Here is a 26,929-nt window from a genome sequence, read left to right on the forward strand (position 1 = left end):
TATGTGGAACACAATATCCGATAAATGGCCGCCTCGACTCTGTTTGCAAACGTTCATTCTTTTGACAAAATTTTCAATGACATTTTGGCATAATTGCGGACTAATTTCATTAATGGTACGTCTAATTTCTTCCTTCAACTCCGGAATGGTCTGTGGATCATTGGTATACACTTTTCCTTTCAGAAAACCCCAAAGAAAGAAGTCCAATGGCGTCAAATCGCACGATCTTGGTGGCCAATTCACATCGCACGACAAAAAATTTCGAAATTGAGATTTATCATTTCTTAATTCAATATGGCGCTCTAGAGTTATCACATCATAACAATAGAGCTCCTATTCTGTAACTGTCTTTACACACCTACCGACGGTTGTCGGTGTCGTTGCGCAGATATTTTATATGGTGAAAAAATTGCGCAACGACACGAACAACTGTCGGTAGGCGTGTAAAACAGTAAAGCTTATTCTACAATAGCGTAAGCGTAGTTGTAAGTGATATAGTTGTAAGAATTAATCAATCAAGTTGAATGTGAAAATAATATTTGACCGTGATTGGTCAATTATTACAACTACAATCACTTATAGCTGTGCTCCTGTTATTGTAGAACAGGTATTAGGGTGCCGTCACATACAGCCTGTAATTCATAATCCGCACCGGATGTCCGCAAATTTAATCCTAGTTCCTGTTTTTTTTTAAATATATATCATCTCGGAAATCATTCTCCTATAGTAAGATGGTTTTGAATCTACAATTCACATTATTCCAATCTAGATTATGTTTATCCAACCGGTGTTGAGACACGATAGATAGAGAATTGGTTATTTATGTCTGCTTTATATTCTTTTATACGCGTGTTTAATTTTCTTTTTGTTTGCTCGACATATGAGGTTTCGCAGTCTAAGCAATTAATTTCATAGATTACCTCGCCGTGCTCTTCTTTTTTTAAACGGTCTTTCTCTGTTTTAATAAAAGTATTGAGCACATTCATTGGTTTGTGCGAATCCTGATGTCGAATATTTTTTGGCTACAGTTAAGTTTTTCCGAGACATTATTTAAATATGAAATTACAAAAAACCTTTTTTCTATAGAATCTGATATATTCTTTTTTTTTATTTAAATTTTTTTCTAAATTTTCTGTGTGGGAAAGTAATTTGATTCTATTTTTTATGATAGAAAAAATAAAGTCTAATGGATATTCTCATTGTTGAGGAATATGTTGATCATGGAGATATTTTTTTCTTGAAATTTAGGATATAGACAAGAATAAAATTCTGTCCAACGGTCCTATTATTATGCCTTTTTTGAATTCAATTGATTAGAAGTAAAGTTCAAAAATCTGTCTGAGTTCATGAGTTTTTTATAATTATCAAAAATAATTCTTCCATCTTCAATCAATCTTAAATCAAGAAAACTAATTCTCTTATCATCGCTATGCTCAATCGTAAACTTCATTCTTTCTTGTAAATTTATAAACTTTTTAGATGTTTCAAAAAGATTATCTATGAAGAGTGATGAGAATTATGCGTGTATTGTCTATGGAATATTTTGGTCCTCTATTAAATAATCTTTCATTATAGCTAATAAAGGACACTAACAATCTAAAATTTAAAAAATTCTGAAACATTGTGTATGATTAGAGGAACTTATCCGTAACATAAAACTATTTTTTGTTCGTGCGAAATTACAATTTTAGGGAGTTAAAATTATAATGAAAAGAAAACTTATTATTTATTTATTGTATCCTCTCGCTGATTTTCAAAAAAAATTTTTAATTTAATTCTAAAGTACTCTTGAAACTATTCAATTTTTATTCAGATTTTTTTCTATTTTTTATAGTTTCGACAATATTCGATTTGGAAAAAAAAAAAAAAAAAACTGATTTTTTTCACCCCTAAAACTATAATTCTGCACGAACAAAAAATAGTTTTAGTTGTTACAGATGAACTACTCTACTTGCACACAATCTGATTTTTTGGATTGCCTAGTATCCCTTATAAGTATTAGTGAGCAGTGTAATTGCGCACTGTAGCAATTGCCCACTACCAATCACAGCGACTTCTGCGTAGAGAGTTTAGTTATTTTTTTTTTAGCGCTGTGATTCGATTGTGCGCAATTGGATCGTGGGCAATTACCTTATACTCTAAGTTTTAATACCAAAGTGCCGTAAGAGATCCAGAACCTATATAAAATTGGGCAAAGTTCTATTTGTACAAATGATCTGTATCTATCTGTAAAAACATGCAGTAAATTTTAACAGGTTCTTTAGAATCAATGTTTCCTTTATGAAAATATTATGAGAAATCATCATTTATCATATTTTTGTGATTTTTAACTTTTAAATATTTTATAAATTGTAATAAAATAAGTTTACTTTAATTGAATTATCATTTCGATTCTCTAAAATTTAATTCAAAAGAAAAGCTTTTCTATTTTAATATAATAACTCTAAAAATAATATTTCGATGTTTTCGCCTTAAAAAATCGATTCCAAACATGAAAGAATTAAAAAATAATGCACGAGAACAACATGTTTATTTTGTAGTGTGATATTTAAATCTTCATAGTTACCAAGTGTGACAGTAAGATCGCCATTAGCCATATTAATAGCTGTCATCAGTTCAGCTGCCTCTGTGAAAAAGAGAAACACAACAGGTATTGTGACGTCATCGATCTCTTTTCCATCGCCTGACATTGCAAACATGGGCGAAGTTGCTGCACTCGAACCCGCAACATTATCCAATACTATTCCGGCAAGAGCACCAGCTTGTTGAATTCTCCGCGCCTAGAATCAAACATGAAAATCTAAAGCTAATAATAGCTAATAAAAGGTGATTTGGAAAAATATTTTGCAGCGACATATACCTTTTCTATGAACATGCAATTTCCTCGATCCATTATTACTATCTTGCCTGCCAATCTATCCGCGTTCAGCAGATCTGTGCAAGCTGCGGGTGGATATGTAAATATTACTTTTCCAGTAATCTTATCGAAATTCTGTAACTCAGGTCCAAACTGTGCTGGTCCGGCTAATAACGTAACTTTTTCTGGTGGATCTGTGTTAGGTTTTGTGAACGTTACTGTTTGCGGTTTAGTTTCCGGTTGTATTTGCATCTTGGTAAGTTCAACCATTTCTTGCATAAACAATAATCCTTCCTCCGAATCTTGTGGTGTCTTTGCCTATTTTAACAAATATAGTTTATAATACATAGAATTTAAATGAATGTCAAATATTCTAAGGACGTATTTGATCAAACATGAAAAAAAATTCATATAAATATAAATCTAAAAACACTTAATTTTTGAAGCAAGAGGAATTTTATTGTTTAATAATATTAAATAATTAGAACAAGTAATAGAACAGTAAATAATGAATATTTTTGAACACTAGAAACGCTACTGCAATTTTAGAGTTATCAAAAAGTTTTCCAATTTTTTTCTTCAACTATATTCCGTTTTCACTGCAAGTATTTGAAATCTATTCACGTACGTTATATGTGTTTATGTAGTATAGTTATATATAGTAATAATGTTATATGCAGCATAGTTACATATATTACAGATTTTCAACACACGCAATGAATAATGGAAACAGTTTTTATATTTTACAATAACGTATGTAAGATTGAACGTATGTAAGATTGAAAATTATATGGCAAATCATTTGGAGATTATTTGAACAATTTTTACAATAAAATGTTAATATGAAATAAATATAATAATAAAATGTTTACATAACAATTTTTTTATAACAATAAAATGTTTAAATATTCATTCAATAATGAAAATATAAATGTTCAAATATTCAAATTTCAAAATATTTATTAGTTCCATTCATTGTTTCATATTGTTGAATAACAAAATTCTTCCTCTTTCAAAAATTGAACATTTCTATGTTCCTCTTTTCATATCACTTTTTTTTTAAATAAAGATACCAGAAAATTTACGGGTTATCGCCATGTTTTTATCCATTGCTAATACCATTAGTGGATGAAAACATGGCGATAATCCGCAACCTTCTGGTATCTTTAAAGATAATGTGAAAGTTTTAAAACTTTTTTAATGTTTGACTGATGAGAATATATACATCCCTAGAATATTTAATTTATTTACACTATGTATAATCTATTATTATAATGTACCATATACAAAACATAATAAGATATTAAATATAATTTATGATGTTTAATGTGACAAATTACATTAGAAAATGTGTGCAAAAGTTGAACTCGTCCATCGGTTAATGTTAGAGTTGTTATTCCCATATCACTTAACATTTTCAGATGTTTCAAATTATTTGCCTGTAGAAAAAAAATTTGATCTTTAAATAAATTTTTGTTAAAAAATATGAATTTAATGTAAATATACCTGAAATTGCGATGCGCTTAATCTTCGTTTAACCGATTGTCTTGGACAAACATCCTCTACCATATTTCTCAAAGGTTGCCTTACTGTTGCCGGAAATAAATGTAAGCTATTTGGGCAAGTACGGTCAAATTCGTTCACATAAACAATATCGCGTTCAAAATCCTAATTAAAAAAGTAAAATTTACATCACTGTACTGCCAAATCAACTGCAGCTTATATACACTTACAGATGATATATTTGTCCTGATAGAAGCCAGTGTGAGCGGCAATAAATGACCTTCAGTGGTAAAAATAAATTCGTCCAAGTCTAAAACCAATTCGCCTGGTTCCACGAATAATAAAAATAAGTATTTAAATGTCTCGGACAATACAAAGCTATCCATTGTGTCATCATGTTTGTTAGTTCTAACATCTGATACAGCTGCATAACCACATGGCACTCTTGCATATGTTTGTAAACTTTTGAGTACTTTACGTCCAACTCCCAAATAATAATGGTCACCTGTAGCTCGATACAAGAAGTAAGTAGATTCTAAAAATTCTGGTCTGAGTGGATGATGTCCCCAATGTACCTATTTGTAGATATTATTTAAATTACATATACAATATGATATAATAAATACAACGATTAATTTTGAGACTTTCACAGATATTTTCTTTAAAGAAGACACACAAAAAAACTTAAGCAGTAAAACGAGTAAGCTAGTAAACGAATTAATCAATCATATAAGACTATTGTATAAAGATAAAGATATGCTCGTGCGCATGGCCACGCCCTAATCCCAAAAACCAATAAGAATTGTTCACAAGCGTACGTCATCATTAAACACGAAATTCGAACGCTTTTAAGCATGCCTTTTAATCCGAAAAATTTTCCGACTCTTTTTTTGTCTTATGATAATAATTTTCGCATCCTTTAACTGTACAACACATTTTGAATGTAAAATTACTCGAATTTTGAACTACAGAATTTATTCGACATGTACTGCACATGTGTTGGCAACCATAATATGAAGACAAGGGTATGCTCGTGCGCACGTTCACATCCACTGGCCAATCAGAATTGTTAACAAGTTACGTCATCGTTACGCGATAAATTTGAACGTGTATATATTGTTATATTTTTATTTGTAATATAAGCATAATTCTTCCTCCTATAGTATGTTAACACAGATGCTACTCAGGAAAGTTATCTCATACAGCTAGGGTATGGTGATCATATTTGATGGACATAAACTCCTCCGGATATAGCCGGGGCTGGCCGAACGTGACGTATGCTAATGTTGTATGCGCAGTGCCTACCACCGAATGAGGATACCCTTGTCTTTATCATGAGACTATTACACTGATTCTACAATGAGTCAGAAGTCTTATAGCGTATTCGATTTACTGACTCAGAGTCGGGTCGAGTCATTGACCTCTGTTACACGGCACGCTTAATCGGATTTAATAACATCCGTAGTTATGAAATTGGTCAATCATAGCTGTTCCTCGGAAGAATGAAACAATTGTGATTGGCCAATTTCATAACTACAGGTATTATTAAACTCGATTAAGAATGCCGTGTAAATGTAATCAGTAATGCTTGGTTTATGCTTCGATCTTAACTCTAAAATCCTAAAATTCAGCCAATAGAGCTGCCAGTCCTAATTGGTTTTAACTGAAATCTATATTCCATTAATTGCGTGCCAATTGCGTTATTCTAATTGTTGCGGATGAACGCTCGCTGCTATTGGTATATCCTTTTAGATCATTCAATAGCAACGAGCGCTCACGAATCTGCTCCGCAACAATTGAATCTGCTGAACGCGATCATTGGCTGAATTTTAGGATTTTAGGATTTTAGGATTAAAACTGAAACATAAATCAGACATAAATCAAATATGTTATTAGTCTTAAGGGGGTTAGATCGACGGCCAAACTCAATCGACGTCGTTAGTACAGACATTTTTTAATTTTAAATTCGATAGTGACATCTTTTATTCATTTTTTATATTTATTATATATCGTGTCTCACTCAACGCAATCATCTGTCCTTATCTAACATATTGCAACGCCATCTTGCAATATCGAACGCTTACTAGAGCTAGACACAATTGTTAGACACAATATTGTTGTTTATCATTCCGAGCTTCGCTCAGCGTTCGTATATACGAGTATATGTTATTTGCAGATCGATATAAATCTTTCTTTTGAAGCTTTTAATATTATTGTTTCATAAACTCACAAGGAAAGTTACCCAGATGTCCAATTAATTTTGAAAGAGTAACGGTTACAAATTATAATATCCTACCTCCTATTAACTAAAATGTGTGCCATTCGTTCGGATTTAATATTCGTTAGAAAAATGGATTCGAAGTCCGCTATAAGTGGCTCCAAAAATGAGCTTAAATGACATTTTTTCGTAACTTTCTTTTATTTTTGGGATTTTTCTACATATGTGTGAGTAATATATGTAAGTAGAATAGAAAGGAAAATTTGGGTCTCAATTCCAATGGTGGGTTGAACATTTTTGTATCTATCCCTCCCGAAATTTGAATACACTTATAAAGTTGTATAAATGTATATGTATGTATAAAAATACATATATTTTCTTACTTATATATTTTCATTACATTCCTGTTTTTTAATTCGTAATATAATTGATCTACATGAATGACATAATAAACTTTTATTCTTTAATTACACATTATAGTAAGTAAGAAAATATATGTATTTTTATTTACAACTTTATAAGTGTATCATATTGAAACGGAATTTGAACTTCGGAAGGGATAGATAATCGAGATTCAAGTTTCCCCTTCTATTCCACTTACGTATATTACTCACACGTATATAGAAAAATTAAAAAGTAAAGAAAGATAACAAAAAAAATATCATTAAAGCCCATTTTCGGAGCTTATAGCGGACTTTAAATTCATTTTTCTAATAAATATCAAATTTTCTAAGCGAATGGCACACATTTTAGTTAATAGAAGATAGGATACTATAACCTTCTAATTGTTTTTCAAAACTAATTAAACATCTGGATACAACTTCCCTTGTGGATATGTTCGTGCACATAATGCGCTTAATACTGCATTGTCATTTGGTCCATATGAGCTATAAAACTTTTATATTAAGGAAACATCTATGTCAAGTGACAGCTCTACGAGATGAAAAAAATATAAGTTATAAACTTTTTTTCGATTTTAGTATAAAGTCTATCGCAGCACTACCAAATGTTGCGTCTACTTTAATCCTGTAAAAGGATTTTTTTATTCCATTCAATAAATTCGGAGATTTGCAAAGTCCCGACAATTTGGCCACTTCAGCAGCCCCTTAATCGGTGAAATTGGACATTACTTAATCATCGTTAGTCGTACAAGTTGGCTATTGGTCAGCTTCACCGATAAGACTATCGACTGTCGATTCATTATAGAATCAGCATAAGACCTAACGTGAGCAATAGCGAATCCAACATGTTGATTTTTTTACTAGCCTAGATTATACCGAGCAGGACCATCAAACTTACAAATACATTTTTTTACCACAAATTTTTATTGATTTTTACGTTCTCTATGTGTACTAAGTATTATATCCATACTAAATCACTTGATATATTGTGTATAAAAGTTAGGAAATGATTTCAGTGCAATTTGGTCTGCTATTTCCGAATCACAAGTGAGAGAGACAGACAGAGAGAGAGAGAGAGAGAGAGAGAGAGAGAGAGAAGAGGGGAAGGACAGGAGGGAGAGAGAGAGAGGGGGGAGGCGGGTGAGGGGAGGGAGGGAGCGAGATAGAGGGGGAAGGAGAAAGGGGGAGAGAGAATAAAAGGGGGAGAGTGGGAGGAACGGAGGGGGGAGAAAGAGAGAGAGCAGTGAAGATATCATGTCACCTAAAAAAAATCCATTCTGAGACAGATCGTTATGAATAAAAATGTATAAAATATTTAGTTTGCACTAATTCGATACGCGCCCAATTTAACGGTATAAAAGATGTCACTGCTTAAGTACTTAAGTCTTATGTTGAAGGTGCATTTTCACGAAAATGGTCGCACAAAATGGTTGTTTTAGCAACAAAAAAGATCACGTGATGACTTTTATCGCACAACTATTAAAGCAATAACAAGCGACAACTTTATATATGAAAAAGGGCCAAGAAGCGCTGAATTTGATATTTGAGTGACAGATTTAACAACATTCGTTCATATTTTTCACGTGTCACTTGTAATATTAATGTGCTAAATTAAACAGTTATTTACAGTTAAGTTATTTCAACTGCACCAAATCTATTTATCTGGATCAATAAAAAAAAAAGAATAGATTAGGTTATATAAATCGCGGTCAATGCTAGAGAGTCAATACGGTCGACACGATCACTGCGTCAACAGCGTTTGAGCGTTCGATGTTTGTAGTTGAAACTGTCCAAACTACAAAATTTCAGCCAGTAGTATAACAGCGACTGATCTGTTGTTCGAATTGTTTATTTTATTTAGCAGGACATGAAATTATACCTTTTTTTAAAAGGAATTCTAAAGCCATCTGTATTACGGACTAAACTATATAATTTTTAGAAGTAACAATTACTTCTTTCTCTTTTATAGATTCAAAACTCCTTTTCCATGATTAAAGTATACGCATTAATACGTGTTTGTGAAATTTTTGCCGAGAACATAAAAAATAAAAAAAATTGAGATTTTTATCGTTTCTTAGTCTAATATGGTGATCTAGAGCTGTCACGTCGTGACAACATCTGTTTCATATAAAAACTGTGCAATCTGTACTTACGAAATAATAGTTCACAGACTAGTAGTTTGCACGAAGAAACAACGCGGAGTTCTCAGAATTGGACTGTCTAATTAAAACGTCATTGTTATACAAAAATTTATGTATATGTGCGCGTGAGATGTTAATGCACTACTATTCTGTATGTAGTAACGTAAATCAGTGACACGTAAATCGTCTGTCTAGAAGTCCTAGTTACACTATGGCTAATCGTCTTTAGAATGCTCTTAAGTTTTTCTATGTGTCAGGTGCCAGGATCTCAGGTCCGTATTCAGAATGCGTTTAGCGATGTTAGCGCGCTAACATGCTATAATTTACGTTACACATACTATAGAATTTTAGAAATCAAAACGCGCTTTTATCGATAAAAGCGCGTTCTAAATACGGGCCTTGATGTTGCAAATTTGCGCCCGCTTACAACGAACAGCATTATCTGTCGACGGCCTGCTGCAATGTTGCTAATCGTAGGGAATTCTTCCTATTCGTAGAGACATAAACAGCAAAAATCGTAGAGAGGATTTGGCTAAATTTCGTAAAATGTAGACATTTTGATAATTTGGCAAATTCAATGCGTACGGCAACCGGCATAAATGACGTTCCTTGGCACAATAAGGATAGGAAGAATTCCTTACAACTGGTAACACTGGCCTGCCGTAACCAGTGACCACACACGTTAAGCATGAACCATCTGTGTGTCAAGAATAGTTGCACGCTGTTGTAGTTGTCCATTACCAATCGCAGAGACTTCTGCATAGTGAGTTTTTTCAATTTTTTTCTAGCGCTGTGATTGGCTTGTGCGCAATTGGCTCGTGTGCAATTGATATACACCTTTGTGTGTCACACATACTGAAGCATAAGCTGTCTGTGGGCATGTTCCGCTTAACGTTCGCAACGCTCGCGAGCATCATTTCATCCTTGTTTAATATTTGAAAACAATAAGGACGAAATGATGCGAGCGTTGCGAACATTAAGTTTTGTTCACGTGCTGCAAGCGAACGCGAGTTTGCATCAATGTTTACGTCATGTTATGGCATGTAGAAGATGACACAAACAGCGCGCGGCAACTCTGCCACCGGCGGCCTAAATCACCGTCATGACGTTTCGTAACACACACAAAGGCATAAGCTCATATCCGATTACTCGAGCCTTCAGCTCAAAGCACACGAATATGGGCTCATGTTTTGTGTAATGCGTGACGTCACAACGCGACAGCGACTTATGCCTCCGGCACACCAGCGCGATATCCAGTGAGTGTATAGCTTTACCAATATTCTCATTTTAAAGATATACTGTCATTGAATATCGCATGTCGCGCGCGACTAACATCGCGCTGGTGTGCCGGAGCCATTAGGCTAGCAGCCGAGCCGCGTGCCATTTACGCCCATTCCCTCCACATGTAATGTGTTGTAAATCAGTGATGCATATTGGGCTTCGCACAACACACAATCAGAGAATCAGTCCCTCCACTTTTGCTCCACCAATTGACGCCACATTCGGTTAGTAGAGAGCGGCGTCAATTGGTGAAGCAAAAGTGGAAGGGCTGATTCTTTGGGTTGCACGGGGTCAAATATGCATCACTTGTAAACAAGCGCGAAATGGCATCACTTATGGCTTCTACACACTAGACGTAGAAACTACTTCTTGCCACGTGGCAAATGTGACACGGTAACCAATAAAAGAGCTGTAGCTTATTGGCTATCGCATCACATTTTACTGCGCGGTAAGCGTTTCCACGTTCAGTGTGTAGAAGCCATTACACAGTTTGTTAGTTATCTCTCTTGATCACAGTTGTCAGATCTTCGATTTTCGGTCAGTAATTACAGTTTTTTAAAACTAATCTTCGGTTCCTTGGCTGATGGAAAATAGACGCTCTTTTTTACGTTTTTTGAAAAACGTATTATAACATAATAACTATTTTGAAAGTAGCAGGCAATCTTCAACAAGATAAATGAAATTTCTAGGTTTTAAGCCGAAAAAAAACTGACAACCGTAATTTTGATACATTGTGGAAAAAACACCATGGGTTTCAGCAAAACGCAGCACAGTTTTACAATTGTCTGCTGATATAAGACCATTCTTCTAGATTTAAAAATATAATCGAAGAAAACTAACAAATTTGCAAAATATATATTCTGCTGAACACAGCCTATGTCCTAATATTGTACATCGTTAAACGTCAACGTTGTGTGAACATCACTGGGCGTTTTTAAGTTGACAAAGTAACTAGCCTGCTCGCCGAGCAAATGAACATGATTGGTTCTATTTATCGATCCAACTAATCACATTCTATTGCACAACGAGCAAACTAGTAGCTTTGTCCGGCTTAAACGCGCTCAATGACTGAGTCCAGCAAATTCAATAGTTGAGTGAGGGCTTGCAGTTATTGATGTATTCTTCTAAATCTAAAGTCTGATTGGATAATCTAGAACAACATACCAGTAATAGCGAACGCTTACTCAACTGTTGAGTCTGCTAAATGCAGTCATTGTATCAGGATGCTAACTCATTTGGGCATTTTTACGACAAATGTGTACAGAACAGAGGTCTTCGGATTTCTCTATTCCATAGTCAATCAACAGGTTTGAAAAATTTGTCGTGTGATAAAAACGCACAAATAAAATATCACCCTCAGTTATCAGTATCTATGAGTGCATTCAGAATTACAACTACTCACTAAGCGCTCAAGCTGAGTGATCGTAGTATCGTATACATCCTATCAATTGCCGCTTTTTCTAACATATGCGCGACGTTTTGGCAGCGAATCCAGCAGGTCTATTCTGCTGGATATAACTTTTAATGAAGTTTTGTTATCGTTATCGCATTTTTGCCATCATATACGCATCATGTACACCATCATATCTTTTTCGCCGTATATCTATGCGTTAAAATAATAACAACATTTTAAGGTTGCGATGGAAAAAGAAATAGCGGAACAAATAATAACGAAAAGGAAACATAGAAGCTAACTAATCAGAATTCCGTTTTGCTTTTTCATCCTCAGGTTCCCCAGAGATGTTAGATTTGATACGGGAGTCACGTGAGTGTCAAATAGAAAGATTTTTTAGTTTTTTTACTTGGTAATACTCTATATCTCTTAGGTATTTTGTATTGAATGATCATCACTGACATGGTATCACGTTGAAGGATTTTGCATTTACATATAAGCGGGAATTTGCTTGTTATGCAAGAGTGTAAGAATTTTTTAAACTGTATATCGCTGAGGATGGCCCCAAATGCGTTCGAGTTTTGAAGCAAGCTGAATATAGTTATATTTAATTTTAATTAATTGTATGTTGAATTTTTTTTGTGAACTAAGTACCTAATTTTTTTTTTTTACAAATTTTAGTACAAACGATGTTCGAAACCAACGGCAAACATGTCGGCTCATAAATTTGCTTTGTTATTGGGTGTCAATATCCAACTAAATGAGAAATTATTGAAAAATGTTGAAAATTATTCGTTATGAAATAATGTCGAATCAAGTTTTTAGATTTTATAAATCCGTTTTCTATTCGTAATTCGCTTGAATAAATAATTACGGATTGGCTATTTGGTTTCTGTATCTCACTCAATGTGTATAGAAATAAAATGTGTGACCAGTCCGTTTGAATCCGTAATTATATATTGTCATTTATTTTTGATATTATACCCAATGCATAATGTAATGAATGTGTGACTAAGGGAGCGTTTATACTGGCCGTAATCGTACGCCGTAATCTGTAAGAGTTGACCAATTACATTCTCTCATTGATAGTATTCTCTCATTCGACTGTGTAAGAAGGGAATACTCAATTGATTAGTCAATTCTTAGGAATTTCGATTACGGCCAGTATAAACGCTCCCTAATTCATTTGAATTTATTGTGTGATATTGAAGAATTGTCTAACAAGGGAGACCTAGAAACTCTCAAGGGAGAGTCTGGTAAAGCAATGTTCAAGTTTGGATTGGTGCAGCCATTATGCTGCAAAAATTGTCATCCTTATTTAATGTTTGGTAAATAACAAGAATGAAGTGACCTGAGTGTCATTCGGGTGGAAATCTGAACATAGCTCTAAAAATGCTTTATTTTAAAATTTACTATAAAAATCACCAGTTTGCATTATCATGGCGAACGTTTTCTCCCTTGATGGTCTCTAGAGAGATCCACTAGTCGCCGATCTCGACAAGTGGTTATTAAAAAGCACGCATCGAGATGATATACATGAATTGTTGCTTATCGAACAAACCCCGTGTGATATACAGAGTGTGCAACATCACGAATCCATGGCAACAGAGTAATTTCTAGACAACCCTGGCCACGATAGGTGCAAGTTATATCTGTGAGTCTCCCTATCGCCTTGGATCCGTAATGTTATACACTCTGTGTACAGTACTAAGGTACTTTGTTTAGAAAGCAACGATTCATATATCTGTAATCACCTCGGTACATATTTTCCAATAATACATTACTTGCTGGAATCGCAGATTAGCATATTTTCATTTCTGAATCTATATGAATTCAATCCGTATGATTCATATAGATTCAGAAATGAAAATATGCTAGTCGCCCGTGATCCTAATAAGTGATGTATCGTTGGAATGTACGCACCGAGGTGATTACAGATATATGAATAATTGCTTCCCAAATGATTCCAGTATACTATATACTGGAGTGTACAATATGGATCCATGGTGACAGGATGATTTCCGAATAAAATCTGCACTATCATAGCCAGGGTTATGTCTAGAAATCATCCTGTTGCCATAGATCCGCAATGTTGCACACTCTATATACCACACTGAAATTTTGTTCGGCAAACGATACACGTATATAACCTTGATGCGTGTTTTTCAACAATATATCACTTGTCAAGATCGGTGATCAACAACAATTAGCGAGTTTCCCTTGTTAAACAATTCTTCAATATCATATGATAAATTTGAATGAATTAGTCATACATTGATTATGTTGTGCCAATGGGCTATTTACTTTCTGTATCTCACCTAATGTGCATAGAAATGAACGACTAATCCAGTTGAATCCGTAATTACATATTGGTCATTTATTTTTGGTATCATACACAATCCACAGCGTAATAGAAAACCGATTTATAAAATCCAAAAACTTGATTCGACATCGCTTCAATGAATAACTTTCAATATTTTTCGAAATTTCTCATTTGATGTTCCGCAGCTTCGTAATGCCATCAACTGGAAAGCAATATAAAAATACAGGATACAGTTACACGTGTATAAGTGCTTGTTCCAATACAGAATTTGACACGTTAGATAATGTAGAAAATGCGATGATTTTAATAATTTCATAATCTCAAACCGTGCTTCGTCCATATGTACGTAACATAGCACATGCATAAAAAATAAATTTACATTTATTCGTATCTTTCTCGATTGTAAGATCATTGTTTCTCAAATCGGATTATCACTATATTTTATTATTTAAATGTATTCTCATATCCTGCTGCGACTGCGAAAGAATAAAATTTTACGATGATGAAAATCCAGGTACAAAAAAGAAACCGTTCTAATTGGTTAATCCCTTCCCTGTTTCCTTTCCGTTACTATTTATTTCGTTCCGTTATTTCTTTCTTCATCAGGATATACTCTAAGGTCGATATTTCATGTGTTGTACGATACATAAAATATCGGGCTAATTGTAAGATCCTCTTTCATTAACTTTTGGTTGCATTTGCAGAAGTGTATAGATATACATCTAGTATACATCAATCTAATGTATAGGTATATATTTTATTAATTTTAAAAAAAATTTTAAAGACATAAATACAGAATGCTAGAATACCCCTTTTATAGCAATTTTTCGCGATGTTCACGAAACATTGGCATTTAATGATGTACGAAGATACGGAGATAATTAGTAAATAGCGAAACTTCCTTGAAAGTAACAAATAAATTTTTACGTATACCATAATTATCCATTGTAATGTGTAATATATACCTGAAAATCGGTAGTGAATGCTTCTGGTATAAAGTTATGCCTCTGCATAACCTGGTACAACATTTCATGCGTTTCTACGGCAGGTTTGATGTCACCTTTAAGAACCTACAAGAAAATGAATATGTAACACAAAATGAATATGTATATTTTTTTAATTAAAAAATTTCAAGATTGCCACAGATTCAAAAACAAAAAGGAAAATAAGAAAAATCGGGAAGTCATGGAAATTTAAATTGGTCATGAAAAAGTTAAAAGAGTCAGGGAAAAATATAAAAAAGTCTGGAATTTTTTTTGAACTTTGCTCAATTCCTTTAAAATGCTTTTATTCCAAACAATTATTATAATTTTTTAAAATAATACATCTAAAATTTAGTCAAATATTGATTTTCTTAATCAGTTTTGCAAACTGTATACTAGGCCATGTAGTCAGTTATTATGTAAAAAGAAATGTAATTCCTTTTTTTACGTATAGGAATTAGACATCTCTCAAGTTTATTTTTTATTTTAATTTTCATACAATTTAATACAAAACTTAATTCACTTTAATTTAATTTTGTTATAATTAAGATAAATATTTTATTAAATATATTTTACTTTAAACTGTAAAATTTAAAATTAAAATAGTCAAAACAATTTTAATAAAATAATTGAAATTTGTTATTCAATATTTCATCAGTCTTTTCCGTTATAACTGTATTCTTTTTTTCATTGCTCATTTACTTTTTGTTGGTACAAATTTATATTCAAGATTTCGTTATGCTGCTAAACTTCTAAATGCATATTGTTTTTAATAATGTAAGATAATAACTTTCTTCCAATTCCCGTTTCAAAATGTTAACATTTATACATTTGATATTAATCATGGAAAATTTTCCATTGTCATCTAGAAAACTTAGAAAAATCAGGGAATTTCAAAATTAATTTTCTGTGGCTTGTAAAAGCAAAATTAAGTTATACCTGCAGACCTGGCCAAAAGGCCAATAAAGCGTCCATGAAGTTTTTGGAGTTGGTATTCGGTCTATGCATATGTACATCCAATAACATGGGACCCTGACTAACATACTTCATTACGGCTTGATAATGCTTGTTAAAACGGCCCAAATATTTTTCATCACCTATATATAACGTAAAATATACAGATGCCTTATACACATAAATCATAAAATATACATTTTATTCATATGGGTTAATGACAGAAAATGAAATGTATAATTTTAATCGTATTGCACACTTAATTTGTGCACACTTTTTTTTATGTAGACGAATTTCTGAAATTTTGCAATTTTTTTGAATCGCTAATTACAAATCTGAAGTCAGATTTTTAAAATTCTAAATGATAGATTCGATACGGCTGCTATGAGTAAAAATGTTTTGAGATTTCAACTCCTTTCTTGAAAACTTTGATAGACAACCAAAAAATCATATAATTCTATTTAGAAAAAAAAAAATTAATGTTTTCTTAATTCTCATCTCTTAACCGACATTATAAAAAATTTATTGAACGTATTATATAGCCTTTGAAAAATAATTTTTCTTTTTTTTTCCTTATTTTATGTCTATATTGGGAAGTGTAGTTGATAATTTAGCTATTCGCACATACATAAAATATAAATAATTACCGAGTAAAATATATGCCTTAAGACAATATTCATAATAAGAGTCTATGCCAGCGCCGACCCCGGAATCTCTCCGTACCCAATCTCCAGAATTAACATTCAACACAGATCCCATTAAGTCTGTACCACGATGTCTCATTCGCCATAAAACATCCATAGCTTTCTGCGCTTTTTCCTAACGAAACAATACTTGTCATTTTAGTTTTCAGCAATCATTATCAATTGTATACAAAGGGTGCGTTTCACTTAAAGTTTGCAATGCTCGCGAGTATCATTTCATTTTTATTGTTAGTTCTAGTGTTAACTCATTTTATTTATTATCTTTTAGATTCATTCTTATTGTTTCCAAATATTAACCTTTAGACTGTCGAAAGCTTTAGAAAGCCACTATTGTAGTTCTTGAGTTAAAATATTGCCATTTTTAATGGTATTTTAAATATTAATTATATTAAACACATATGTGTGTACGTTGTCGAAAATATATTAAAAAATATACAAAAAAATTAAAAAATATTAACAAGTAAAAAAAAATTTTTTTGATACATTCCCTGCTTGGAGAGCCACTTTTGTAGCTCTACACAAATCTCGATATTCTGTGCCATGTGTATGTTACTTTTATAAAGAAAAATTTTTAAGAAAAAAAACCACTAACGAAAAAATACCGACAACCTAAAGGTTAAAGGTAAAATAATGCTCGCAAGTATGGCGAACGTTAAATAAAATGCTTCCAAAGTGTAACAGAGCGATAATTTCTTCAGAAAAATGTTTCAGACAAAAGTTTTTTTATTTCAAAGGATGCATAAGATGGTACCATTGATTCATCAACCTTGAGTAGCATCATCAAGATCGGGGCAAGGTCACGTTAAATTTTTTAAATGGAATTTCCCGTTTTACATTGCACATTCTCATAGCTTGTCTCGAAAGCTTTTTAAAATAAAAATTTACAATAAAATATTTTTTCATTAAATACTTGTCAAATTACAAGGCTTGAAAATTATCACCGGCATTAGCATTATCTAAAATGTGAGACCTAAACGGCTAAAACTTCTTAAATGTTATTCAGTATCATGGCCTGGATATCACTTGTCAAGATCAAAACCCCCATTGTTCCTCTTATTTTCATTTTTATATTAAAAATTTATTTTTACATGAAAATGAAGATAAGAAGAATAACTTTCAATGATCTTGATAAATAGTATCCAGATCATGATACTGAACAACATTTAAGAGGTTTTAGCTCGGACACCTTGAGCAACACTAATGCCGGTGATACTCAACATTCGAGCCTTATAATTCGAAAAGTATTTAATATAAAAATATTTTATTAATATTTTGAAATGCTAAGGTAAGTTATGAAAATATGTAATAAAAAATGGAGGGTTTTGTTTAAAAAATTTAATGTAATCTTGCCCTATCTTGATAACAGTACCCAAGGTCAAACTAATGGTATCATCTTATGTCTCCCTCAAAGTAAAAAAATTTTTATCTGAAACATTTTCCAAGAAAATGCATATTTTTTAAGAAATGAGCTTGGTATGATCGCTTTGTTATACCTCGTATATCATGTCATATCCATAGAATAATTTACCTCGAAAATCGGTTCACCTGTTAATCGAGATAAAGCGGCCATTTCTAATATCATACTACCTGCACAAGCAGTGCATGTTTCTCTTGATATTTCCACAGAAACTCCTTTCATGCCATGTTTCAAATTTATCTACACAGAAAATTCGATATACTTAACTGAAATTGAATTTAAGACATTGTATATCTCATTTCTTTCACCGGTAAAGACGTAACAAATTCTTATACAAGAATTATTTTTATAAAATACTTATATAAAGTAAAATTTTTAAATCCTTTTATCTCTAACATTATTTATTATTAATATAACATTAGTTGTTATCATTATGTGATTAATTATCTTTATTCTTCCCTCCTCCTTCTCCTCCTGCTCCTCCTCCTCCTCCTCTCTCTCTCTCTCTCTCTCTCTCTCTCTCTCTCTCTCTCTCAAGTATTGAATTGAAGAAATATTGATAGACTTGAAAAGCTAATATGATTTAATTCTTGCTAATGGAGCACAGCAACTGAGATCACAGAATGCGCAATAGACTGCGCAAAATTGTGAATTGGGTACATTGACGTAATAGATAAGTAGATTAAAGGAACGGATGTAATAAAGATTCGTAACTTTAATGTAACCGTAACGTAAGAAACTTTGTATACGTCTACAATTGCTCATACATTGCTTCATACTTGATCCTACGTGTGTCGTACGACGCTCTGCAACCAACCAGAAAACAGGATTTTGCTTCGTATCATCGATACGAAATAAAATTCTGCTTTTTATTGATTGCAAAACATCGTACAACGTATATCAAATTCAGTGTGAATCCAGCAAAAGCCTGTCTATAATGTAACGTTAACTTAACGAATCGTCTCTAACCTGTGAAGCAATATAATTTTGTTTTCACAAAATTAAATGGAAAACTCAGTTATGCAATGAATGTTCAGCGAATTAAAAATGTAGCACTTATGATTATTAATTTGGTTGCAATATTGCAGAAAAAAAAGAAAATGACTTCAAAAAGAAAATATTGGGTTCGATCAATATTGTTAGAACATAAACAAAAAGTCTTACGATAGTTCGTGTTTCTTGACAGTTTCGTTCTACATTATTTATTCGCTATCCCATCTGTCTCTGACGATACGTGCAAAACTGTAAACATTACTTTAAATGCTTAATTTTGTAAAATATTTCGTATACTGTACTCACGAAAATAAACCATTACATTTTATTCATCAGAGGGAAGATGAATCATTAATTTTTGACCGGTACCATAAACCAAGCTATTCAAGAAGATATTTGAATTTTTTCTCCAACCATCCAATCTCACAGAAGAAAGATACTATCATAGGTTTGGTCAACAAAGCAATATTATTATCTAATGTAGAGAACCATACGGACAACTTAAAATTTATAATTAACATATTATTCAACAACAATTATTCGCTTGATTTCATTTTCAACACCATAAACAAGAGAATCCAAAGCCTCATGAGACAAAAAATAGAAGTGCCGGTCCACTCTGATAACACGAATTCACCTGACAGAACTTCTTGGTTCATAGTTCCATATATACCTTCTGTTACCAAAAAATTCAAACAGTTTAATAGTAAAGACACGAAAGTTGGATTTTACAGCACCAATAAATTACAAAAATTTATAAAGGTTCAAAAAGATCCATGCTCCCATTCATCTAAGACCAATGTAGTTTACAAGGTCACTGTGCCGCTACATATATAGGACAGACAGATAGACAATTGAAAATTAGAATTGCCGAACATCGCAACCACATCCAGTGGAATATCCAGTCTATGTACACTCTGTGATAATTGAACACAGGTTACAGGGACATGAATTCGATTGGAACATTATAATTCTTGATGAAGAACCGTGCTATAACAAACGCCTAATTTCGAAAAAATGTTAAATATTAAAAAACAGAAAAACAGTCTTAATTTATAGACTGATACAGAAGGGCTCATAAAGCTTACATACAGATTATAAACAAAATATGACTTCGCAGAAATATATAAATCAGAATCAGACCTTTACAGCAATCACAACAAAAAGTCTGTACATCTTTAATTTCTATAAATTTGACTAATAATTGAGACAATCTCATATTTATTAATTAATTTTTTAATCACAGTAAGTGATATAACCAATCTAATGTGCATTCCTACTTTATGTGATAAAACAAATTTTAGACCATCACGGTGAGTTCTATAATAACGAATTTGTTTACTAAACTTGTTCTAAAATATTGTTTCCTAATAGATCTTCGTGGAATCTAACAATCGGTCATTCAATTACTTGTGAGTATTTTTGTTTTTACTCTCCATCCATCGTGTCACAACTGACTCACATATAACAGGAATTAGATATAATATATATGAATATTTTACTTCATTTTTATTCCGTTTTATTTTAAGATTAAATATTGACTATTTAAAATGTATTTGACTTTCTAGTTTTTTATTCACTGCGATATTAGAACATCTGATGATGGCACAATTATGATGCGGAAATATGTTATGTTTTCTTACTAAAATTAAATTTATATTCCATAGCAATTTTTTAAGAATATAATAATTTAAAAGATTATTACATATTTCTTTGTTTAGATTTGATTCGAATTTGCTCTTCTATTTGCTTGATACTTTTATTCATCAGAGTCACCTCGTAATTACTATTACTTAATCCTTATCGATCGATTAAAAAATTGGATGTATTATTACCTTCTATAGAAAATTAATACAGTATGTTTACACTTTTGCTCGTCACTATATATGTATATTTAGGTAAATTAAACATAACGCTAGATTAAATTCCAAAAATAAAAATATATACATATACAGGATGTTTGGAAAGTAATGATATATTTTTCGCATAGGGGCAGAATGGACTAAACTGAGAAGAAAAGTCCTCTACCATTTTACAATTTTCGCAATGATTAACCAGTTACTAACTTATGAAAATAGGCCAAATTCACCCAGACAGCTTTAGCATTACGCAAGGTGTCCGCGACCGACAGCTAAAACTCTTAACTACTCTAAACTACTCTTGTTGTTCGGGATCATGTCTTGGATAACATTTGTCAAAATCAAGGCTATTGGAGATTATTCTTCTTATTTTCATTTTTGCACTAAAAATTCATTTTTATGTAAAAATGAAAATAAGTACAATCTCCATTGGTTTTGATCTTGATAAATGATATCCAAGACATGATCCTGAACAGCATTCAAGAGGTTTAGCCGTCGATCGAATATCTTGGGTAATGCTAATGCTGGCGGTACTGTAACTTCCAAGCATTATAATTCGAAAAGTACTTTATAAAAAAATATTTTATTATAATATTTTGAAAAACTCTCGAGGTGCTATAAGAATATGCAATAAAAAATAGAAGGTTCCATTAAAAAAATTCAAAATGACATTGCTCTGATTTTGGTGACGCCACCTAAGATCAGATTGATCAGATCATTGAATAGATCATTTAGAACTCCACAACTTTTGTCAGAAACGTTTTTTTCTAAAATGCTCTGTTTCCGAAATGGTAAGGGTTGTACGGGTGATCTCAGACACTCTGTATAATTAAAATTTTTTTCTTTTTTAGTATGTAAAGGAAAGACCTGCATGTTATTAATAGAGTAATAGCGTTAATATTAATAAAAAGGAGGAAGAAAGAAAAGAGAAAAATCATTTTTTTTAGCGTTAGATTGAAATTCTTATAAAAAATATACATATGTACTTTTTATAAATTTTCATAAATAAGGCAATAGAAAAAATAAAAAAATAAAATATTTTGATAGATATATAGATAGAGTGTCAAGCCAAAGTCAAGCAGCAATTCGGAGTCAGTATAAAAGTTTTTTGTTATATATTATATCAAAATCAAGGACACAGAACATCTTAACACAGTCAACGCAGAGATAATGAAAAATAACTTTTGTATATCATTTAGAATTTATATCATTGTGTCTTCGAATGGAACAACTTTCAAAAATCTTAATTTCTCATTATCGTTAACTTATTATATATTATATTCATAATCATGTGTGATAAATTAACTTTACGATTTTATTTCTATTTTTTAAATACATGCTGAAAAAGGATCTGTGGTCACAAAACGTACCTTTAGATTTTTAATAAATATATTGATTAAAAAATTGTTCTATATCTTTATACAAGTTCGATCACTGATCGAATTTTGGGTAGTTCCAAAAGAATGAACTTCGATTTTATTGTCGATTGGTATACTACTGTATTTTGGTACCGATTACAAATATGATCATGAAAATTACAAGGTCATTTTGACGATCATTTGGCGCGCAATCTGGCTAAGTGTCACTACTCAACATGCTTGTCAGTATGTGCTGTCATGCTGAAAGATGGATAGGACGTACAATTTCTTTACAACTTTTCACCTGAAGGGACTCCCACCCCACTTATCTCTCTGCTTAGGGGCACACGACTTCTACGCGAAACAATTTCTATTCCATCTCCTTCCCTGCTTAGGGGCGCACGACTTTTCACGTAAAACGCGCAAAAAATGAGAAAAAAATCTTTTTTTTAAATATTATTATTTGACTTTGAAAATAACCTTGTCGGCAATTTTCATGATCACATTCATAATCAGGGCATCAAAATACAGTAGTATGTCAATCGACAAGAAAATCGGGGGATCATATAATTTTTTTACCAAGTTACACGCGAATTAAATAAAAGAGCGTTCTGATTTTGATTGCTCATAACTCCATTAAAAATCATCGCACTGTATTTAATAAAACAGATTTTTAAAGCTGAAACATTGCTCTATCAAGTGATGTAATTGCCAATTTTTTAAAAATAGAATATATATACATTTGAGCTAAAAATGTGATATACTGTCCTTTTTCTATTGCGCAATGATTATAAGGATAGTAATATCACATTTTTAACTCAATCTATATATTTTACATTTAAAGATTAGCATAATACTATTCGATAGAGCAACGTTTCAGTTTTAAGAATCTGTTTTTTTTTTAAGTACAATGATTTTTAATGGAATTATAAGCAATCAAAGTCAAAATGCTTTTTACTTAACTCGCGAATAATTCAAGAACAAAACATAGTAAAAACTTTTATCGTAGAAATTTTTAAAAAACGATTTTGTAAGAAAAACTCCAAACTTTCACAATATAGATTAGTCGGACATTTCCGCAAATTTTTTTTGACACATGACAGACCCACAAAATGAGAAGAAAAATTTCCCCTTTTTTTAAATCGTAGTTTTCTATATATAAAAATTACAAAATTCACATAAATTCAAAAAATATAGTAACCATTTGAAAATAAAGATTTCGAGCTTTAAAATACTTTTGTTGAATTTTAATTTTGAACATTTTTAACAAAGATATTGTATATATAAAATTTTGTGAGCTAACAAAATACCACAGAACTTTTCCTTCAACCCAATATTTAGATCTGTTTTGTGTGGTTGAGCTAGTGTACACTTTTGGAACTTAAAGTAAGACAGATATATGATTGATATTTATCGAAAGCGAGAAAGAGTTTTAGATCAGTCTAGTGCAGGAACAGAAAACAAACCAATTGTTATGTTTTAATTAGTTTGCGACAAACTGAATATCAATAATGGTCGAAATTGTAAGACGCAGACTTATTTCGAAAGAATTGCTAATGACAACCATTGAATATATCGTTACAAACGTCTTAACAATTTTCAGATATTAATGAAGACTCGAAAATGCCATCCGTGACAGCCTAAAAAGCGTTAATAAAGACTCGAATTAAACACACGCTTGATTTATGGTACGCTTTAATATGTATTTTTTTAAATAATCTTTTAAGCTTCTGTGAAGACAATACTGATTTATTGGGATATGCCGAGAATCTCTCACAATATGTCTACTAATATTAATTTATATTCGCACAAAAAAAGTCTGTTCATATTTTAATCACCTTTGCATGCACGCACATGTGCACAATTGCATGTATTATATAAACTGTATATGGCAATATATACTGCCAGTATTGAAAATCTATAGTTTACGTTACGCATACTACAGATTTTTAGTATTGACAATGCATATCGGAATGTGGCCATGATATAAAAAATATTCGAAAAATTGTACAAAATGTGCGCGCGACGTGCGCACGCACACATAATTCTATTATAAGTAGAATTCCATCCTAAATTCTTATACAAATTATACATTGTTTAAAGTCAACTTTAGATGCGAAAATATAGAAGCATGATTAAAGATGTAAAAAATAGTATTTTTTACTTTGGAGAAAAATATCGATTAAAAAACTAGTTTTTTTACTATAAATAAGGATATTTTTTACCAAATAACATAAAATTCACGAAAAAACATAATTTCAATATAATTATTTGAATAATAGATATTTTATATTTAAAAGCTAAATAAATAATGTTATTAATACTTTATATAATAGATACTATTTTGTTGCACATATTAGTTATAACTGTATTCTTATATTTTAATTATTTTGTATTCAATATTTTATTTATTTTGAGACATCTCAATATTGATTCAAAAGTAATTGAAGATTTGATGAACGTTTTCTCACAAATTTAAATTTAGAATATGTATAAGTACAATTACAATATATGACAAAAACAGTGTTAATTACTCTAATAAAGTATTATTTGTATTAATAATACATGGAATACTTACTTAACCTTTAAAATTGAAGTATAAAACATCATTCAAATAATAGTGAAAGATAAGGTATATTTATAGCCATCAACATTATATTATATTAATCATTATACTATATTTTAACTTTTTAACTATTTTTATACAGAAATATTACGGATAAGTGCAAAAACTAAATTTTGGGACAATAGTACAGCATACTATTCGAAATGCTAAAAAAAATATCTGAGTAAAAAACTGTCAAAACCAAAAGAAACCATTATTTCCCGAGTTTTTTACCTTAAAATTCTAGAATTTTTCCGTCGTTTACATCTCTAAGCATGATAATATTCAAACATATATTCCATATTGTGTATTAAACTTACTTTGCCATACGGTATTCCAGTAGTTGTGTTAAATGCAGGTAAAAATCTGTAACCTAAATCTTTAGCCAAATCTAGGAGTTCTCCTCTATACCATGGCATTATATCAGCTCTCTGTTGCAGATATTCAGCTAATATATGACCACTAAGAAGACCTCTGTAAAAAACAAGTTATATGACATTTAATATGAAAATTAAACATCTTATAATAAAAAATGATTATAAGTACATTTTTTAATAAATATATGTAAATGATTTTGACTGAAATGGTTTCACTCACCCAAGCATTCTAATATTCGTTTCAAATAAAGAAACAATAACATCTGTATCAAAGCTTACATCTCTAGCAACAAGTTTGACTGCATTCTCGAATTCTTCCAAATCTCCCAGTACCTAATATATAACATAAAACACTAATAAATAGAATTTTTTTTACGTGATACATTATACATAGTACTTGTTAGCTTACCACTAATGTATCCAGTGTGTCTACCAAAGTAAGTGAAAAACTGCAAATTATAATACACAAATTAAGTTATAATTCTAGCAACGTAAATAATTATCAAAAATCTAACAAAAGCATAATGCTCACAAAAATACAATCACAATTTTATATAGATATTTTTATGTACAATTTAGCTTCTTACTTTCCCAATGTAGAATCTATATCACCCCTATTAGGTAGAGAGCCTCTATATCGTCCTTTACAGCTTAATGGCATCAGTTCATCAGCAGGATATGCATTATCCTTGAAAAAATTATAGCAACATTTTCAGGTGCTATATATGCTGATTCTTATATTTAAAATTAAAAGAGATGCATCAGATATCCGGTATCATTGTCTAGCCCTATCCAGCCAGATAGCCGGATATCATTAGTATCTGGTAATATATCAGATTGAAAATTTATATTGATAGTTTGCGTCACTAATGCAGAATTTTATTCTTTTCAGCTAAATTTCTTACAGTTTATCTTTCCTCTTTTTCATTTCATATTAAGAATAAAACTATTATCGCTATTTTTCCCTTATTACCCTTTTTTGGAAGTTATTTTCCAGATATCGAAGAAATTATCTGATATCTAATTGGTTCAATCGGATAATTGATGACTCTACTGGATATCCGATCAAATATCAGATATCTAGTAATTTTATGATCCAGTGCATCCCTATTTAAGATTGTCTTAAACAAACTCAAGACAGTCATGAACCAATTAGAGCCATGTTATCATCTCAAGACATTACTTAAAATAGTCTTAAAATAAGAACAGAATGAATATCAGCCTTCAAGTATTTTTGTTTACATGAATCTAGATAAGAATATTTTTTTTTGTTCAAAATAAAAAAATATAAAATACTAATTTTTACAAAATTCTTTTATCTCAAATACAGACTTAAGCTATTTCTAACTTATATGTATATGCATGAGATATATTACATTTGTCAACCAAAAATTATTAATCATATAAACCAAAAATGCAATATATCAAATATTACTTACCATATATGCATTGTATGCATGATAAAACATATCCCTTGCTTCTTCTCTATAAAATGTAATAATACAAAATATATAATCCATAAAATAAAGATTTAATCATAAAGTATAAGTAAATAATATATA

At 31.3% G+C, this 26,929-nt stretch overlaps 1 protein-coding gene across 1 annotated transcript in view; it reads right to left on the bottom strand.

Moving 5' to 3' along the window:
* Positions 1–26,929, bottom strand: part of LOC108747239 (ER degradation-enhancing alpha-mannosidase-like protein 3) — a 36,214-nt gene that overhangs the window by 7,866 nt on the left and 1,419 nt on the right. The window contains 14 exon segments of the mRNA XM_018484603.1: positions 2,567–2,780; positions 2,861–3,175; positions 4,198–4,296; positions 4,364–4,525; positions 4,591–4,935; positions 15,083–15,187; positions 16,040–16,197; positions 16,702–16,873; positions 18,287–18,415; positions 25,311–25,464; positions 25,588–25,700; positions 25,777–25,816; positions 25,955–26,055; positions 26,807–26,852. Coding sequence (XP_018340105.1) covers positions 2,567–2,780; positions 2,861–3,175; positions 4,198–4,296; positions 4,364–4,525; positions 4,591–4,935; positions 15,083–15,187; positions 16,040–16,197; positions 16,702–16,873; positions 18,287–18,415; positions 25,311–25,464; positions 25,588–25,700; positions 25,777–25,816; positions 25,955–26,055; positions 26,807–26,852 — 2,153 coding nt within the window.

Source organism: Trachymyrmex septentrionalis, unplaced genomic scaffold (assembly GCF_001594115.1).
Source record: "Trachymyrmex septentrionalis isolate Tsep2-gDNA-1 unplaced genomic scaffold, Tsep1.0 scaffold196, whole genome shotgun sequence".
NCBI lineage: Eukaryota > Metazoa > Arthropoda > Insecta > Hymenoptera > Formicidae > Trachymyrmex > Trachymyrmex septentrionalis.